This window comes from Artemia sp. Qi Xiang Cuo, chromosome 3 (assembly GCF_049724085.1).
Source record: "Artemia sp. Qi Xiang Cuo chromosome 3, ASM4972408v1, whole genome shotgun sequence".
NCBI classification, from domain to species: Eukaryota; Metazoa; Arthropoda; class Branchiopoda; order Anostraca; family Artemiidae; genus Artemia; species Artemia sp. Qi Xiang Cuo.
In genome coordinates, this window is record NC_142796.1 from 66,881,169 (window position 1) to 66,899,523 (window position 18,355).

The 18,355-nt window shown below is 34.9% G+C and overlaps 1 protein-coding gene across 1 annotated transcript in view; it reads left to right on the top strand.

Annotated features, from left to right (window-relative positions):
- The window catches only part of Nipsnap (protein nipsnap), a 65,845-nt gene that overhangs the window by 43,181 nt on the left and 4,309 nt on the right, over positions 1-18,355 (top strand). The window contains exons 3-4 of the mRNA XM_089086526.1: positions 9,289-9,454; positions 13,120-13,387. Coding sequence (XP_088942652.1) covers positions 9,289-9,454; positions 13,120-13,387 — 434 coding nt within the window. The remainder of the gene's footprint in view (positions 1-9,288; positions 9,455-13,119; positions 13,388-18,355) is intronic.

Below are 18,355 nucleotides of genomic sequence, written 5' to 3' on the forward strand. Positions count from 1 at the left end.
TTCTATTTAACAGCAGGCGGGCTTTTCAGTGATACTATTTAGCCCTTTTCCTTTTGCTTCACTCTGTGGGCTACAGAGCTACTGACTTGATTGCCTCATATTTATTGGATATTTTCAGATATCATTCAGTAGATCTTTTGACTCTAGGAGTTCAATTATGGGATGATAGATGTCGATTTTTATGCTCTGTGTGCAGGTATAGTTGGCTAGGCTCTTGGCTGATAGTGAGATTTTTTGATGTTTGAAGCATTGTTAACAGTTTACAAAGCAAGGTATGTTGTGCAGACGTCGGCATATTACATTCAAATAGGCAGTGGTCAATTGTTTCATTATTCATATTACAATACCTGCAAAGAGGGGACAGGGGAATTGAACCACTTGAATTAGAAAACTTATACGAGAATGCAAGAAATTTAGTCCATTTGTTCTAGAACGAATTCTATGATAAATTTTTATAAAGATACTTATTGGGAAAGGGGGAAAGGATAGGATTAATCTTATTAAAATTGATATCTGATAGCCTCCATTGGTAAATATCTCTGATCGGGAGTGGTCTCCCACTTGGCTGGTCAATATTTATAGCATTTTTTGCTATTTCATCAAGCTGACGATTACCACTTATGCCAGAGTGGCTAGGAATATACTGAAAATAAGCTTTTATGCCACTTGCAGCAAGATTATCTATAATACTGAGACAATGATAAGTGTCAATGTTCAACTTATACTGAGGAGCTGAGGCCAGCAACTCAAGGCTTGATAAAGAGTCGGAATATACAATAATATTATTTGAATTTGCAATCAAAGGTTGGTTTTCCTTAAGGTGTTCTAATGCCATGATTATGGCATTTAACTCAGCAGACATTATAGATAAGTTATTACATAATCTCTCGCCAATTGCAATTTTCAGGTGAGGAAGGGAAGCACCACTTGCTACCTACTCATTCATTTTTGACCCATCAACAAATATTTGGAAGTGATTTTTATTGGTAATTGTATTAAGTTCAGCAATTTTTTTCTGGACAAAAGCAATGGGGGTTAAATCTTTATTCCACTTTGAGAAATCAGTATTTATAATGGGACTTGACCAATTCCATGAAGAGGATTGCGGACAAGTGGGTGTAATAGACTTTGCTGGTACGGGGAACTTCTTCTGAATGTTGGCATACTCATCTGCAATGCCTCTATACATGGCTGGATTTCTTAACCAATTATGTAGGGTGTGTGAGCTATTTGATTCAATTTTTGAAAGAGTTGGTGTTTGAGGAGTGGTGTTGAGGAGTGGTGTTTCCTGAATCCAGTTTGAGTGTGAGGGATCATATTATTTTTTTCAAGAAACCAGAGGAGTCTGTGATAGATCATTTTCTCCATTATTTTCCCCATCACAGAAGTAATCATTATGTGCCTATAGAACAAAGGTTTATCTTTCAGTTTTTTTTTCTTAAGAATTGGTACGAGGGACTAACCTTTCAATATATTGGAGAACATAGCAGATTTCCAAGCGTGATTATAACAATTCAGCAGTTCTTGTCTGTATAAAAGGGTGAGATTCTTTATCCATGCAGGGTGTATATTTTCATAGCTGGCTCTCGTTTTGGTCCTAATATAATTTATTGCAATACTAATTTCCTGGATAGAAAATGGATTAGTTATGGACTCAGATCCTTGACGTGGTTGGTAACTTTGGTTTATGGGAATTGGTAACATTTTGGTTCGATTATTTGTTGTTCGCTTATTAACAAAAACGGTTGCAAATAGCTTAGCTATTTCCTTATCATTGTCATAATGAGTGTTATTATGTATAAGCTCATACTGGAATGGGTTGGAGGAAATCTTTTTCACACAGATGTGGCTTATGCCTTTATGTATAATTGGCTCATGTGTTTCTCTGGAGAGATTATTTCCAAAATTATTCCAGTAATTATATTTAGCATCTATTATAGTCCTTTTTAGATTCGATTCTGCTTGCAATTTTTTTAAATATGTAGTAGTTGATGTTTTTTTATGAATTCTGTCCTAGCTGCCTTTTATATTCTCCATTTATTTCGGCACTCATTTGTCCACCATGCTCTAGGAACTTGTTTTGGGAATGTTTTCTTAGGGGTTGTCCTGGGGATAGCAAGATTAGCTGTATTTATTAGTAAAGATGTCAATAGTTCAGCATGTGTCAACTGTTGTGTTGGAAATCCATGAATTTTGGGTGAAACTTGTATTTTCATCATTTAGCTAATTTTGGAATATAGACCAATTTGCTTTAATGTTAATATATTTGGAGGTATATCAGAGAGTTTCAGCAGGTTCATTTAGGGAGTCAACTATAGGAAAGTGGTCAGTACATACACTATCAATTTTATTTATATAAATTTTATTCAAAATATTTAATGACACAATTTTTAGGTCAATTGTGGAGAATTTGCCAATTGTGGGTTGAAATAAGTATTCAGGTTTGGAGGGGTAGCAACAGCTAATTCATTATTATTTGAAGTCATATACTCAATCAATTTACCAGCGTTATTTGCTGGTTTATTTCCCCGCAAAAGGCTGTGGGCATTGAAATCTCCACAAATAATGATATTTTTTAACATATTAGAATTATTTATATACGAGTAATTAAAGAAATCCATGCATATGTAGTTTTGCCATTAGGGTTATAAAAGCTTAATATGTAAATTTTTATATTATTCAGCCAAACACTGATACTAATTGAATCAACATCATTTGTAACATCTGGAAACTTGATGCCACAGAATTTTATATTATTTTTAACTAATAGAGCTACTCCGCCTTCCTTTTCTCTCTGATGATCTATCCTTTCTCAGGATAGTATATCCCAGATACTTAATTTGTTGATTTTGGGTTAAATGATTTTCCTGGAGGCAAGCAATATTGATGGCATTATTATTCATAAAAGATATTAGTTCATTTATCTTATTTTCAGTGAGTGATCTTACGTTCCACAGGAATATTGATATTAGTTGTGTTGCTGATTTGATTTTCATATGACTGTGTATCAATTGTTCAGCTTTGTTAAAATTAGAGTAAGATCTTTTTTGCTTGAAATAGCATTATTCTCAGGGATGTAGGTTTTTGCTAGATCTGCGATAATTTTCATTTTCTATAGTTGATACATATTCATGCACTGAGCTGCATTGCAGTTAAGAATTAAAAATGAGATTGTGGGAAATGGTATTGTTGTTTTTGCAACTTTTTTGTCACTTGAGTTTACAATTCCTGGTAGTGAGTCTTGTGTCGATTTGCGCGGAAGGTGGGGCCAGGCTGAACTGCAGTATCTAGGCCATGAGGAGTGTTGCCTCGGTAAGTCCTTGCGAGAGGGCTTTGATCAAGGGAGCGTAGAGGAGGACGTTTCATCCGGGGTACGGGCTACTTGAGGGGTGTGTGACGTGGGGAGTTCGATTGGTTTCATGACGGGCTTTATTTGGTATTGTTAGGTAGCATTTGCTTTTATTGCTGCAATGGGGTATGGGATGGCCTTCGTTGCAATTTGGAGTGTTATGGCTCTTTTTTATATATGCTGTGCATAATGATTTATTTGTAGATTCATGTCGGCCTTCGCAATTGATACATGTAGGCTGAGTGTTGTTGCAAGTTGTCAACTCTTTAGGATGAAATGCTTTACAATTACTGCACTCTAGGAGAATTTCATTGCATTTGTTTGTTGTCTGTCCCTGTTTGAGACATTTCTGAAACTGGATAGGCTTAGGTTTGTATTCTTTGTGTGGTTTGATTTGCCCAAATAGGAATAACTTTTCTTGGATATTAATTTTTTCCTTCAGTGTCAATAAGAAGGACCTACTTGTTTTTAGACCATTAGAGTTAGGTTTGCCGAGTTTGGTAACATTATCAACTGGGATTATGTTGCCAGCCCTATGTTAGAGCCCCTGTTTTAACCCCTGAATGGATATTACTGGGCGAATATTATAAACAACTATTTTTGTTGGGGATTGTTTTGGGTTCCATGTAGATGCAATTATTGGAGTATTCAGATGGGATTTTAGGTTAATTATTGTGTTTGCTGATTTCGAATCTAAGATAGCTAATAGCAGATATCCATCACTGTGAATACTAAGGGAGAAAGTAGATTTTAGCAATTTAAAAGTTGCAACTTTAATTTGAGCAATCTTTTTTACTTCAAAGGTGGTTGTAGGAGTAATTTTGAGGTAAATCCCTAAGTTTTGAGAGGGAGGATCTTGGGCAGGGAGAGGGGAAATGCATTTGATTGGGAAGATTTTTTCTTTTTTTTAGAGCTTCAAGAAAGGACCTCTTGAAACCCTTTATCATCATTTATAGTGACATTAACCCCTACATTGATCATTGTCCTATTCTCAGAACTGGAGCTATCATTTGAACTTTGAGATAGTGAGCTTGACCAGCCAAAATGAGTATCAGGTTCACTAGTATTTGGGGTGGGATCTGGGGGGACTTTTTTTTGGAGGACTTCCAATCATTGTCTATTGGAAAAAGCTTTAAACTACAACAAAACTAAAACAAGAAAAAGTAATAAAATAATAACAAACTGTCTGCATCCTACTATGGGGAAAAGAAACACCACAATATAGCCCTGAGGATGCTTTGGCCAGGCATAGTTTGATACAACTGCTGATTAATTGAGATAATATTTCACAAGAAAATTTATTTTAAATTTCTTTAAATGTTGCTGCTGTGCTCTACTAAAGAAATATGCTTGATGCACCTTGGAGATATTCTTCTTCTTCTCCTTTTTTGCTTTACCGCTAGTGGGATACAGGTAAGTGAACAAAATTCACATTACGGAGATTCTAGCTCAATGCACACCTTGGAGATTCTCTTGTTATTCTTTGTTTTTTGGCTTCGTCGATATTGGGGCACTGGAACGTGAACAATAGTGAACATCATTTAAAAAAGGCCATTATGGAGGCTCAAGCTTGATGCACCTTGGAGATTCTCTTCTTCTTCACCTTTTTTCTGCTGCCCTTCTTTTTAGATACTTGAAAGTGTCCCACATTACGGAGATTCTAGTGAAATTCACATTATGGAGATTTTAGCTCAATGCACCTTGAATATTCCTTACTAGACTCTAGCAGCCTAGTTGAGTGTTTACCCCATGCATTTTGCTGTTGCCATTGACTCGTTTATTACGTGCGCTTATTATTTTGGAGCCCATTTAAACTGCACTGATCTTTGAATTTGTCTTTTAGGTCACTTTGTAACTGGGGGAATACTTGAGATATCTCAATAAGAGTTTATTTCAGCAGGGCAGACTAATCATCCATAAATCTGAATCTGTCGTCAGTGTTGTTTCAAAACATAGTTAATGACGGTAAAAAATACGAGGGCATTACGTATAGTGCCTTGTGGGATGCCATATGTTATTTCCGCCAACTCAGAGTCAATATCCCCAGGAAAAGGTGCATAGACGCACTGGTATCGTTGTTTCAGGAAATCTACTATCAGTAGTAGAATGACCTTTCTAGCAACCGTCTATTCAAGATTCTATAAAGCTGTGATATGGCGTATTAAATCGAAAGTATTGCATAGTCGGCCAATAGCAGATCAACTATGGTACCCCCTTTGTCTATCCGTTCAATAATTAGATGGTACTTAATTAATTAAGGCTACACTAATTAATAGACATGGTGCCTTACTACCTTTGAAGCACCCTTAATAGAAAGGGTCGAAGCAAGGGCTTCTCTGCGACAAAATTTTACGATACGTGACGACTCCGTCACTTTGGCTAGATTGAGGGCTATTGATATTGGCCAGAGCTCATCAGAGGATTTGGGATATTTTAGTTTAGTAATAAAACCACAGTATAAATAATATAATGATCTTTCCCTATCTCACCCATTATAAAAACCCGGACCGAGGTGCGATTGCTCCAGAGAATGTATAAACCGGTATAAACATAAGCGACATTAGATCTTTTCACGGGTAGACAAGTCAGATCTCTCTTGAACGCGATACTTGGCTTCAACGTTGTAACACTAAATTTTAAAGAAACTAATTTTAAATTAATTTATTCCAATACATATATGAAAATTGGTAATTAGTAGTGCAATGTTATTATTAGATGTTTTTAGGAATTAAAAATAGGTTTCGAAGTCTCAAGTTGGTTTCAAAGGCATTTTTGAGAAAGTTTCTGCCAAAATACGTGTTCCAGGGTAATTGGACCACTGATGGCAGATCAAATGAGAGGAGCTGTTTGTACGCGCTGATATATATATATATATATATATATATATATATATATATATATATATATATATATATATATATATATATATATATATACATATACATACATATATATATACATATATATATATATATATATATATATATATATATATATATATATATATATATATATATATGTGTGTGTGTGTATATATATGTATGTGTATGTATATATATATATATATATATATATATATATATATATATATATATATATATATATATATATATACTACGAAAACTTTACGAAACCTAAGTTTTTTTTTAAAGAAAAGTAAAGGCCATATTAAACTTAAGATCAGTAGAAATACAAATCCTGGATCCGCCCCTGAAACCATCACACCTATTCCACCAGTTATTAGAAGAAGAAAAAAAAGTCCTTATTTTCACAAATTTCATCAACCCCCTTTTTTTTATAAAAATCCTACATAGGCCAACCAGTTGAGTCCACTGTTTATAAATAATAGATTAAGTCATAATTTGTATATAAATTAAGTCATACCTGTGAGATGGGACACTTGCAAACCACTTGGCCGGCTCACAAAGTTTTTTTCTGCTTTTGCAATTACGAATAATGCACTTTGTAACCATTTCTCATTGATTGACGCTATACACACTAACCCATAAGTGCAGAAATAAGTGGGAGGAGCTTTTTGTTCGCACCGAGTAGGAAGAGCCAGAAATCATCTGCGGTAAACTTACTGCCTAATTATATAAACTGTGAATAAAACGGACGTGAGTTTTCTTCCGGGCTAGTGGGAACGTTTGTTTTCTGAAGAAGTGGTTGACAATGGACGGCACAGGTCTAGCTAGAAATGCTTATATTCGATGAGTAACTTGACAGGCAGCTCACCTGGATACGAAGCACAGTTCTTTTTTAGCTTTTCCAGTTCTTTGCAAACCGCGTATTTGGATATTTCTACTATTTGTTCATTGGGAAAGCCGGACGAGAGATTTTTAATATCTTATTCTGTAAATGACGGGTAACATATCGCTGCGAACTTATTACTTCAGTTGACGACACTTAAGACCCATCATCTTTCTCTATCTTCAAGTCACTATTAAAGAGTTTTCCAGGCAAACGTTTGACTTCAGAGTGTCACTTACGGGAGTTAGTAGTCAGTAGTGGAGTCACTTTATCACAAACATACGCTTTCTTAGTGGCTCTGTTTACTTTCACAATATGATTAAGCAACTCTTTGCTGAAGCAATTTCTCCGTTCGGGGGGAGTTGGCATCGGGTCTTAATTAGCGCTTTTATTTCTTGGTTTATCTAAGGCTTACCTATGTCACTTACTACAATGGTTTTGGACGGGAAGTGTTTCTAATTCTCAGTAGAAGAATAGAAATCAGAGCATCAACTTTGAGATTAATGTCTGGTATTGAGGAGATCCCATTGAAGTCAAAGGTTCCAGTCTATCTTCCGAAGAAACATATACTTTCCTTAGTCAAAGGTCGGGTCGTTACTTTAGTTTTTTATCGTTTTTGGTGTGTTATCTTTGGCCTCCTATAGAATGAAAAAGTGGTCAGAGTTTTATACTGGGGATAGATAACGTGGTGGTAGTTAATGTTTGGAAAAGTCTTGGATAATTAGTTTGAGTATGCTCCCACTTTGGTGGGTCGGAATTTTTACTACTTGGTTCAGGCCAAGCATACATAACATCCACTGCTTATATGTTCGATTAAAGTCTCGGGCAATAATAAAAGTAGGAGTTGCATACTACCGACGAATATTGTTTATAAAAGTTCGTAGATATTGAATCAAATCTCTCCTGTTCTTTGCACTCTCGGGATAATACACCATCATTAGGATGAGGCAGTAACGTCCTTCCTTAGTAACGTCCCAACATTCGGACAGTGCTGCTATGGTACTATAAGTTTGTTTCATCAGGACTTTAAAGCTACTTTTAGGCGAGCATCAATGGGCCTGTTCTATTCAAAATACAAATTTATTCTTTTCCTTAGTTTAAAAACTGCTTGAGCTCTATTAGTCTTCGACAGTCATCAACTGATGCAGCAAGACCGTTATTTTTTTTTATTTACCTTTTTTCGATTTTGTAGATTTTTTTTTCTGCAATAAAATGCGAGCTGTCACCCCACAGAACACCTATTCAGCCTTAATTAAAATGAAGGGAGATTAAAGATTAATCCCCCACCCCTTTCTATATTTATTTGGAGGCCCAGGGAGATTTAAACGATTTAGGCATTGAGATGCACTCCCTGAGGCATATGTCTGATCGCTGTGTTCATTGGTTTTAATGGTATTAAATTAGTTTTAAATAGTTATTATATGGTATATAATGCCTTGCTTTCTCATTGCCAACTCAACTTTACGCGTGGAGATGTTAAGGGCAGTTGTCCGGGGTAAATTTTTACCAGGATTGAGTTGTTTAGGGAATAAATCTGTTGGGAGGAGGGATTTTTTCGAGGAGGTGTTGCCAGATTTCCTGGCATCAATTGAAAAACGATCAGAAATTAAATAAAAAAAAAAACAAGTTTTTTCCACTGAAAGTAAGGAGCAACATTAGAAGTTAAAATTATCAGAAATTATTACGTATATGAGGGGGGTTGCTCCTCCTCAACACGTCGCTCTTTACGCTAAAATTTGAATTATGTCCTAATTCCTTAAGAACGACTTCTGAAACACCATGTTCGTTAACAGAACAAATAAGAAGCTTTTTTTTAAAAAGTACTAAAAACTTCAGCGTACAGAGCGAGGTGTTGAGGAGGAGCAACCCCCGTCATATATGTAATATTTTTTTTTTGGTTTTAAGTTTTAATGTTGCTTTAATTTTATAAATAATGAAAATCTATTACAAAAGAAATGAAGAAAAAAAATAGGGCAAACAAACAAGGAAATTTAGACCGAAACTGTGATGCAAAAATAGGGTTACTTTTCTTGCCGTATCTACTCCAGAAAACGAAACCAGCAAACTACACCCACAGGACTAAGCTACCATGAATAAACTTGCGAAATTAACGTCGCTTTGGATATTTTGTGTACCCTGATTTATTGGTATAATTTAATATAAGACAATTGTCAAGCGTTAATTTTTAGGGAGAAAAAAGCAAATTTGATAAAAAACTCTCCTGACCTGCAAATCGAACTTGTTGGAAGTTGGGGTGTGACAGTTGGTGATCAGGATCAATTCTTACACATATGTCGCTATAAAGGAGGATATTCAACAATTGATAAATCAGGAGCCATGCTAAAAAATAACCAGGTACAAAAACGTTTATTGTTTTAATTTTTAATTGTTTTATATTTTAATTATCTAATTTATATTTATATTTTTTTTAAATTACTTTAATAAATATTTTAATTAACATTTAACAAAATAAAATTTATTTATTTTAAATTTAATTTAATATTTTTCTTTTAATTTATATAATTTTATTTGTTTATTTTTATTTCGTTTATTATAATTTATTTATATTTATGTTATTTTAAAGTTTTAATTTTAATAAACATATAATATTATATTTTTATTTTTAATTTAAGGGTTTGGTTTAAAAATAGTTATGTTCATTTTCAGAAATGCCTTAATGAAAGTTTCCTTTGCAAACTTTTCTTCTTTCCCATGGATCTTTTTTTAGGTTTTTTTTCTGTAATATCTGTGTATTCACTTGCCAAGAACCTAGTTACTGGGTAGTCAGAGTTTTAGTCTGGGTAGTTAAATCTTTAAAGTCAGTTAATAATAATACCAAAAAAGGCTTCTATTGTAACCACTTTATGTATGTCTTGTTTGGGCAGCTTAAATGATTATAGACATTTACAACCCACTATACAAAATTAGAAAAAAAAGATGGTGCTAAATAGTAAAAAAAAATCTAGACAAAACAAAACATATTTTAACCATTAAAATATGATACTACGCCATCCATGGCTAATTAATTTTCTGTAGTGTGTATTATAATCATACAGATTGATCCGTGGATGCAATAGACTGTACTTTTTCAAAAGATAAGGTTTACGAATCCATAGGGGAATCCATGGCAAGTGAGCTAGTGAGCTGTGACTAATTTATGGTCACAGCTATGGTCACTAGACTCATATAGATTAACACGTGGCTACAATGCTGTGCTTTTTTGAAAGATAAGAGTTATGATTTGACAGGAAATCCTGCGACAGAAGCTGTGGTCACTAGACTTATTTTGATTAGCACATGGATACAATGCTGTGCTTTTGTGAAAGATAAGTTTTACGAGTCCAAAGGGGAACCAGTGGCAGAAACTAGAGAGCTGTGACTATTTTATGGTCACAGGTATGGTCACTAGAATCATATAAATTAACACATGGTTGTAATAGACTGTGGTTTCTACGAGTCCATAGGGTAACTTGTGGCAGAAGCTAGAGCAATACTGAGCTTTTTTGAAAAATAAGATTTACGAGTCCAAATGGGAACCCGGGGCAGAAACTAGAGAGCTGTAACCATTTTATGGTCACATGTATGGTAATTAGACTCATATAGATTAACACGTGGTTACAATGTTTTTTGAAAATATAAGATTTCCGAGTCCATAGGGTAACTCGTGGCAGAAACTAGAGAGCTTTTACCACTTTATGGTCACAGCTGTGGTCACTAGACTCATATAGATTAACACATGGCTGAAATAGACTGTGTTTTAAAAAGAATTAGATTTACTAGTCCATAGCACAACTCGTGGCAGAAACTAGAGAGCTGTGATCATTTTATGGTCACAGCTATGATCACTAGAAGACTCATTTAGATTGACACATGGATACATTGACTGTGCTTTTTTGAAAGATAGGAGTTAGGAGTCCACTGAGAACCCTATGGCAGAAACTATTGAACTTTGAGCTTTTTATTCAGTATTGACGTCAATAGGCTCCTTGATACCATGGAAACAAACAGCTATTACACATTTAATAACAATAATAATTGATTACTTTTTTAAACATACAATTTAGTAGAGGAGAAAAGCGTCAGTGATAAAATGAGCAATAATGCAATACAAATATAAATATGCCCAACTTCACAGGACTAGAATCACAATAGTCAAATAAAAATGATGTTAAGGATCAAGGACATCAATATAAGAAACATTTTTATGCTCCCTCGATTAATAATAATTTTGTTTACATACCTGCAAACAGAAATTTTTCCGGAAATTTTCTTTGCCTTCGAGGGAATATCCTAAGGTCATCCATTCAAACGTTTATCCTCATTATGCAAGGAGTTCAAAAAGGCCTTGGAAGGTACCAAGGAACATGCACCAAATATTACTATTATAGGGATTCTGCTAAAGATTTCTGAAACAAATATCCAAATTTCTGTCTGGATATTGTCATCTCATCAATGAAACAAACTTATTACGTAATTTGACCGTCTTGAAAGTGGTTAGGGGTAAAGGACCGGTCGTACCCATGCTCCCCCCGTCCATTTACTACTGAAATAATGTTAAGCACCGAGCATATTTTTATGCTCCCTCGATCCATATTAATTCTTTTCATACCAGAAAATCCCAATGGTTTCGGAAATTCTCTTTTGGTTGTTCCAAAATCATGAACTTATTAGAATAGTACCATGTTTTCATCTGTGTGGCCATGTTGAATCATGAAGACAAGTAAGTAAAACTATGTAGTTAAATGGGACAACACTTGTCATCCTTAAAACTTACAAAATTCAAATATCAATGATTTAATAATACGTTTAAGTGGATAACAGGATGATTAACCCCCAACCACCTATTGCACTTCTTGGTTGAAGGGCCCTGAGACGGATATCAGCACCGCAGGTAGGAACTGTAAAGTCTAATGCCGTATCCTTTAACTTTAGGGAGAATCGCGTGACCTGAGAATCCTCATTACTTGAATCATCATTACTATACTTTATATTACACTTCATATTTATTTACTTATAATATACTCTATCTTAATCATTATACTTTGATATTACTGAGGGCTCACTGTGTAGGTATGATAGTTTTTTTTTTAATTATCTAATTGATCCGCAATAACGAGGAAAAGCATAAAAAGAAACAATGAACTTTGCCCCAATAAAAATTGAGAAAATTAAGGCAATTAAAAAAAAATTGGCCAATATTTTGGACCACTATAAACATGTCTGCAGAGCAACATGGAGACAAGAAAAAAAATATACATACAAATAAATCAAAGCCTCTCTGAAAATCAGGTAGGAAATGCAAAACTTTTTCAACACTTTTTATGTTAGAAACTTTTCCAACAAACTTCTAACAGTTTAATTTTTATACATTTTGTGATTCCTTATCAGATGGAATTTTCAAAGTGTATAAAAAGCTTTTAGACAAAAAAATATCAGTCATATGCTATTAAGAAATATGGTAAACAAATTAAACGAATATTGTAAACAAATTAAACAAATATGGTAAAAAATAAAATAAACATGGTAAATTAATTAAACAAATATGGCAAACGAATTAAACAAATACGGTAAACGAATTAAACAATTATTGTAAACAAACTAAACAAATAAGATAAAACTTAAAAAAATAAAAATAGATTTTTTAATATTTCAATTTATGCAATAGCAGTGGTTTGAATTTACAAAGCACGGACAAAAACAGGAAAAAATCAAATGTATGAAATCACGAGGATAAAGATGAGTCATTTTAGAAGCGTCAATAGAAAACATGTTTGGAGCCAAAAACAAGTATGTTTTGGATTCCAAAGGCTGATTTTTCAGATGAAGAAGAAGCAAATATAATCAGGCTAAAGCAATTATCACTACACATTTTTAATTTTAGTGTCTCCTCTTTAGTTTGGCTTATTCCCCCAAAACTATGGCTAGCTGTAGTCTATAGGACAATCTGTCCATAAGCATAATACTTTGTTTGTCAGGTTATTACTGAATTATTTCATTAACTTTTTTTCTTACTTTCAAAGGACGCACAGTCGCTACTAAAAGAGAGGGCTGGATACCTACGCTCACGTCATTCGCAGTTCATCCTGCCTTTCAGCTATTGGCCAGAAATAAAACTGAGAACTGGTAACAGTATTTACGAAGTCAGAAGCTACACGTTAAAGCCAGGGACCATGATTGAGTGGGGAAATAATTGGGCAAGAGCTATTAATTTTAGAAGAGAGAATGAAGAAGCTTTTGCTGGATTTTTTTCACAAGTCGGAAGGCTTTATCAAGTGCATCATTTTTGGAGTAAGTGATTTATTTTTTCAAATGCATTTTCCAATGAAAAAAAGCAGAATATTCCAAAGACCACAAATAGAAAAACATTAAGTCACATCCAATAGCTTTTTAGAGTATTAGAGAGTTTTTGGTTAAGGTGCGTCTTCAAGTCGATTATTCAACTGCTTTACCGACCATTCGTAACCCCAAAAATTGTCTAGGGCCGTCACACAGGTAAGTAAAATAAGAATTTTGTGGTTTGCTGACATCTATAAAAAGTATTCCTCATTGTTTTCGTTTTATCAATGCTCAGATCTTATTTCTGGAGTCGTCTAATTCCATGACAACCGTGATATGGAAGATGTAAGTTTTTCCCTTTGAGAAAATATCGCTTTGTTGATCACAGATAGAACTCAAGGGTCACAGTTTTTGCAATCTCTTCGCTGAGCTTTGGCACCTAACCAATTTCCGTATATAAAAAAAGTAAATACAAAAAGGAAAAAAAAAACAAAAAGAGCAAAACGTACACATAAACAAAAATTCTATGTCTGTATCAAAGAAATGCCTAGAAAAGCTGTTTTTTTTGTAATCTCTCTTTGTTGTAAAGTGTACAAGATGGGATGCAAAGAATGCTGAAATTTATTTAGTGCCTTTTCATTTACTCAAGCATATAATTTATGTGTCAGGTTTCGCAACTGAAATTCAAATTCATGCGCAAGTTCCAAAATTCTGAAATCTTAGTTTTCACCTAAAAATATCACTTGAAAATGAAGGTTAATGTTACCATTATGACGTTTCTTCAATAAAACTTAAGTCCATTGAATTTTAATTATTTTTTGACAAATTTTGTTGGAAATGAATACTATCTCTGCGTCTTAGCACTTTTATTTTCAATAAATCAGGGAATATATGAGCGATTTGGTAAAGAGCTGAAGTCAGTAAACAGAACAAAGGAATAGAGTAACAAAAACTATTTTGAAGGAATGAAGGTTAAATAAAATTTGTTTCCCTTCCCCCATTTAATTAAATGGTTTTCCGCATCGACACGTCCGGATTGAGGGGGCGTCCTCACATTTTTTAATTTTATAGGAGAGCGAAAATAAGGTGTTGATTGAATATTGTATTTAATGTTTTAATTAATTATTAAATTTACAAAATCTAAATTTGGCATTGAACTAATCAAATACCAAATATTTGAATATAAATTATGAAATTGAAATAATTTGAATTTAATGTTAAAGTATTAATAAATATTTAATTTTGAATTAAACATACTGAATAATTAATCTATGAATAAAATAGGTTTTAATTCAGGCTTTTTGCATAATGGTTTTTCTCTTTCTAGAGAAATCTCTGAAAATATGGCTTAGGTTGAATATTGTAGCGGAAATATCTAGAGCACATACAAATAAGTTAGTCAGTAGGTGCATACCAAGATAGACTTGACATTGAACACACGCCCCCTCCCAAAAGTAAAATCAAGATCTTATGTTTTTTTTTTATAGAAATGATCTGCTTTTTAGGTCTTAGAGCTTGTACCGAATTCTTCAAGAATGATGGGCACCCTCCTTAGTAAATTCTTGTATACGTCCATGTGAAGTTTGTTGTCTTTGGGCTAAGTCCATACCACAAATGTTTTCATAGGCTATAGAACCTGAACATCGTATGGGAAAGTAGTTGGCAAAAAGAATTGTGCAGAGATGAGGATTTTTCCTGAATTTTAATTTGAAGATTAGATATTAGCAGTAGCGGTTTTAGGCCTCATAATTGGAGGGGGGGCAAGGTATACCACAGGTATACTTTTTGTTTTAAATAAAAGGAATTTAATGTTATATGTCAGTAAAACTGGCCTGCCCTGGCCTAGAACCGTCACTGTATATTAGGCTTCTGTTTGATAATCCGGCAGTTAGATTTCTACCTCTAAATCACTAACAAAGGAATTCGAGATAATTCAACATTATGGATGTTCCAATTCTCTACTTATAAGGGATCATCACTTTTCCTTCATTTCTTATGAAGGTAATTCTTCTTCTTCTTGCAACAGGACCAGCCGTTTTTCCGCCTTACCTGGCATCTGAAATTCGAACTTTTCTTTGTTAATTTGTTTAACCATAAGCTCTCCAAACTCACGGTAAGGCTACTCATGAGGATAGTTTGATTCAGCTTGATCTGATTCTCTCCAAAAAGTGATAACATAACTTACTACAAATTTTTAGATAAAAAGCCTGCAGTCTCACTGTTTACCATCACATTTTACATCACTGCTTACCTCTCAACCAAAACGACTTGGAAACTCATTACTAATTTCCAATTACTAATTGCTATATTGTCCTCCTTTTTGTCTCACTGTCTTTTTTTCTGTATATATATATATACATATATATATATAAATATAATATATATATATATATATATATATATATATATATATATATATATATATATATATATATATATATATATATATATATAAATATAAATATATATATATATATATATATATATATATATATATATATATATATATATATATATATATATATATATATATATATATATATATATATATATATATATATATATATATATATATATATATATATATATATATATGAGGCCTTCCCAGGCCACTCAGCGCGTCCCCAGATCGCGGATAGGGGAATGCCCTACAGATATGTAGGGTACCTCTAATGATTTGAGGCGTGGACCATGGGGGGGACCTAGACCCTGGGGGTCCAAAAATTGAAACCTGGGTACCCTCATCTGGGGGCATAAATACATGTGGAGGAGGAAGAAGGTCCATTCGATGCAGACTGAGCTGGGCCCACCAGCGTTTGGACACGTCCCATCAGCTACAAACCTTCCCCCAGCAATGGGTTAAATTGCATGGTGCTGCAGGACACCATCATGGGAGGATCCTCTCTAGGAGGACAACTGTGAAAGGGCGGAAGGCACACATAAGGGTGTCAACGGTGCGTGCTAGAAGCAAAGAGGATTGGCTTACCGTTGCCTTGAAAGTAAGCCAAGAAACTTCTCCTCTTTATAAATTATGATTGGGCATTCACTGAGATCAAAAACTAGGGGTATCGCGTCCGAGGTAACTGACGAACAAACTACCGCGTCTGGGGAAACTGAGGAACAACCTACCGCGTTCGGGGAAACCAACGGAAAAACTACGGAATTCGGGGCAACCGATGTATTGACAGCCAACAGTGTTGGAAACAAATCTAGAGGATATTTGACCAGTCCGTCTCAAACGGATGGTAGAACAGTTTTAGGTACAAGACTTACAACCAGAATTGGAACACTAAACCTCCGGACACTCGCAAAACCAGGAAAGAAAGACATGCTCCGCCGCGAAGTAAACCGATACAAGTGGGACATCGTTGGTCTCTCAGAGACACATCTATCTGGTAACAGCGAAGAACGGATAGGAGACGCGACCCTAATTCTCTCTGGCGGGAAAGATGGAATACACAGGTAAGTTGTTGACTTTTTGCTGACTAAAAAAGCCAGAAAATCTCTAGTGTCATTGGTTTGTGTCTTTGAAAGTATGATGATGATTCCACTTAGAAGAAAGTTCAGCAACCTCTCTCTAGTGCAGGTTTACGCTCCTGATTCGCCAAGGTCGGATGAGGAGTCTGAAGATTTTTACTCTCAGCTTCAGAGTCTTGTCAACACCATACCACAGAAAGGCCTCTTATAGTCCTTGGAGACTGCAATGCCATCTTGGGAATCGATGACAGCGGAAACAAAGATATCATGGGCAAACTTAGAATCTGGCAGATCAACAGCAGAGGAGAGCGACTCATCGAAATTTGCCGAGACAACGACCTTTTTGTGACAAACACAATGTTCAAACACCGGCGAAAGAGGAAAGTCACTTGGTGGTCTCCCGATGGAAGGACTATCAACATGATTGATTACATACTGGTATCGAATCGATGGAAATTCTCGTTCACTGACACAGTGACTCTCCCTGGTGGAGATTTTGACAGTGATCACACTGATTGTGTTGCAAAGTAGCAGGGCTATATGTGAAACAGCAAGATTGTTCTCGGCCGTAAATCTGCCAGAGACAAACCATAGATTACCCAATAGGTCGTTGACATGAGCAAGGAGAAACTAAATTTCATAAACAAACAAGATTAAGAAAGCTAGGATAGGTTCAAGCAACTGAAACGCCAAATCAAGAAGAAAAATCGCCAGGTACTTAAAGACCTGATAACCAAAAAGTGTCAGCAGTGCGAAGACGACTTCCAAAGAGGTAACCCGCACCTTATGTTAAAACGTGCTAAAGAGCTAGCAAATCATAAAGATACAAAGTGCCTGGAACTCTTGGATAAAAATGGGCATAAAATTACCTCTCGCGCTTAAATCTGAGATCGTTGGAAAGAACATTTCCAGGAAAAGCTAAATCTCACAGTAAATCCAGATCCTGAAGTCCTTCAGATGTTTTCAGCACAAATAACTGAGGAACCACCCCTACCACCCTTAAGGTCAGAGGTAGAAACCGCTATGGAATCCCTCAAATCCAATAAAGCACCCGGGATAGACGGTATACAAGCAGAAATGGTCAAAGTAGAATCTGACGTTATCATCGTTCTGTACCATCGAATAGTAACAGCTGTTTGGGAAACAAAACACTACCCCAAGTTCTGGTCAACTTCTGTCATAGTTCCCTTGCACAAGAAAGGCTCCTAAAGCCATTGCGACAGCTACGGACCCATATCCCTTACTTGCTAACCCGCTATAATCCTCACGAAAATACTCTTAGGCCACATAAGAAACATGACAAGACATCTTATACCTGGGTATTAAGCTGGATTCTGTCTGAATAGATCCACTATAAACCATATATTTGTCATTAAACAAATCATGGAACAATATTTGGAATTCGGTAAAGAGTTATACCAACTTTTCATTGACCTTAAGCAAGTCTTTGACCTAATCTAGCAAGATGGACTCTGGCATATCCTTAACTCACTACGGAATTCC